At 42.9% G+C, this 2835-nt stretch overlaps 1 protein-coding gene across 2 annotated transcripts in view; it reads left to right on the forward strand.

The window, feature by feature from the left end:
- yipf3 (Yip1 domain family, member 3) overlaps positions 1–1219 on the forward strand; it is a 10613-nt gene extending 9394 nt beyond the window's left edge. For both annotated transcript variants that reach the window (XM_008430526.2, XM_008430528.2), the window contains exon 9: positions 816–1219. In XM_008430526.2, the coding sequence (XP_008428748.1) occupies positions 816–928 (113 nt within the window). In that variant the 3' untranslated portion in view covers positions 929–1219. The remainder of the gene's footprint in view (positions 1–815) is intronic.
- Positions 1220–2835: the final 1616 nt, after the last annotated feature.

Below are 2835 nucleotides of genomic sequence, written 5' to 3' on the forward strand. Positions count from 1 at the left end.
GGCTGCCCTGCCTGGGCGGCTGTGGAGCTACGCAGTGGTAACAACATATCATCCCGGCTGAGCTTTGCTCTCTCGCTCGCTTCAGCTAAGCCTGTTTTAAACCCTGTAGTGAAACACTCACTGAAAATATGAGTGTATAGCTCTGTGTTCATGTTGGCGACGGGGTTTGACTCCTTAGTCCGTCACACAGAAACGGTGACGTCACGATGCTCTTCGCCACCCTTTGGTTGCGACCAGGACGATATGAAATGTGTTCCGGTATTTTCAGTGAAGCTACGCATCTGAAGCCTCCCGCCGTGTTCAGTCCATCCTCACCGTGTAAATGATCCCACCGTTCGCTCTGAACCGGCAGCTCCCGTCATTTTAAGGAGCTTATTGGTCCCCGAAAAACGACAAAACCCGGACATAATCATGAATCAGTAAAATCCTCCCAGGCCGAACTGGAAAACTGGACGTTATGCCGCCAACACGTAGCTTCCGTCAACAACTCAGGCGGAAGTCGGAGCTCCGCTCAACCCAAATAACGACCCGGCCGGAACACGGCGGCTAAATGATGAAACATAATTTAACGAGGCTTCCGGACAGGTAAATGTTGTTCGAGGAACTTTAATAATCGAGGAACTCGATTCACTCAAGGAATCGTTTCAGCCCTAGAACCAGTTCACCCAGTTTAACCATCATACATAGAAAAACTGATGCTTATACCAGTGGAGACTCCATGTGTTGGTTTCAGTCGACATATCGCGGCCCGGTTCTGCACCTCCATGTCCCATTTGGGTCAGAACCGACTCATGTTCTGCTTGGTTCTGTTCCAGGTCTGCTGGACTCTCTGGGAGGACCCGACCCGGCTGCCATGGAGAGGGTGGCCCGAGACGTTCACCAGGTGACCCTGAACGCCACCGCCAGGAGCCTGGGGAGGGCCCAGTGAGGGACCGGTGACTGGGCCCAGTGAGGGACTGGTGACTGGGCCCAGTGAGGGCCGCTCTGCCCAGACCTTCTGGACCCGGTCCCCTTCAGCAGAACTTTGCCTCTGGTTCTCTGCTTCCTCTGTGTTTTTTTCTCCTTCTGCTCTCCATCATCTTTATTATTGTTTATTATTATTATCATGTTGTTGTTTATTACAGATGGTCAGATGTTGTGTTTGAGTCAGTTAGAAATCAAACATGTCAGTGTGTTCAACATGTTAATAAAGATCTGATTCCCATCTACTGGTTCTGAACCGGCAGCAGGTCCAGTCCTGTATTTCTGCCAGCAGGCGGCGCACCCTACCATAACAAACGGCAGAGAATCAGAGGAACTCGATGGTCCGAGGCCGGGTTCCCCTCCAGAACCCAGCAGACCCAACAGGCCAGACAGAGCAGTGGAGGAGTCCAGCTGCAGGGAGTTGATCAAGTCCACCTCGCTGCAGCAAACAGGAAGGGACGGGACGGACCACTGCCAGCCTCGTACCTTATTTGTAAATGGGACCGTTGCACTCCGGAAGTGAAGGGGGCGCTATTTCCTATATTATCCGCGGCCTCCCGTTATAATTCTCTTTTTAAATCTGTGATTTAGCTTCATCCGTAGGAAGGAGTTTCTCTCTCAGCATGTATTTGAACTTCTCTCTTTTATTTACTTCAGCGCAGCTCAGATTTTAACAATTTCCGTAGCTTTCTGTGTTCTTCTAAATCTGCTCCTTTTTCACATCTTTTCGGGCCTGCAGTGCTACTGCCTCTAGTGGCGTGGTGGTGGTAGCACAACTAATATAATTATGTCACTAAACGAGAATACCACAAAATCTTTACTATTAATTTCGCCATTTCTGGCAACGTGAAAGATAAATTATCTTCTAAAATACCACATTTTTCTTCAGCATGTAAAGCTAATTAGGTGACATAAATAACACCTTTATTATACATTATAAATAATATCTATACATCTCCATCACTTATAGGAGGAAGTAAAGAAATAAGACATGAAAAACATGATCAATAAAAATACCATATACAACGTATGCATAAAAAAATTTAATTGAGCAAAAGTCAATAACTAACAAACTAATTAGCTTCACAGACAAATAACCAGGATTGTTAAACAAGCAATAATCCACATTTTTGTTTTGTTGGTAGAGTCCAATATATAGGAAAAATATGATTAAACTATTTAGTCTTTGAGGTGGAAATTTTTCTTTGACTCTAAAACAATAAAATTAATTAATAGAATCATAATATCAACAATTAGTGCATCAAGTAAACACTTAGCATGCTACAGGTAAATGTTATCATTTAATTTGGCTCAGAATAATTATTGCACTGTCAGTGAATGACGTCTAATAGATGTTTTATATTAACCAGAGGAAACGGTGACGCCTTCAGGAGCTCAAACTGAGAAAAGAGGATGTTTAGACAGAGATGCTTTTGGTTTCACCACTTTTTACCTACTATTGTTTTTCCTGCTTCTCCAAATATTCTGAAAATATTGTCTGTTAGTCAGCAGCTCATGTGACCAAACCAGCTGAGGAGATGAAAAGCTAAAACTCAGCAGTTAAAACTTGAGATGACTTAAAACTTAAGTTAAATTTTTAAGTTTTAACATTTTAACTCACTGTTAAAATGTTAAGGTATTTAAAATTTGCCATAGTTTCAACAGGTTGGCCAACGAGTGAAACTGGAACCACTTTCAGGTTTTATGTCATTTAATTAGCTCTACTTCCTTAATAAAATTAAAAGGTATGGTGCTTTGTGAGGGACTTTATCTTTTGCTGTTCCAGTTATGCGAGAATTAATAATAAATAATCAAGACTTTGGTATTCTGATTTAGTAATGTATTTATATTAGTTGTGCTACCACCACCACG

Source organism: Poecilia reticulata, linkage group LG15 (assembly GCF_000633615.1).
Source record: "Poecilia reticulata strain Guanapo linkage group LG15, Guppy_female_1.0+MT, whole genome shotgun sequence".
Lineage (NCBI taxonomy): Eukaryota > Metazoa > Chordata > Actinopteri > Cyprinodontiformes > Poeciliidae > Poecilia > Poecilia reticulata.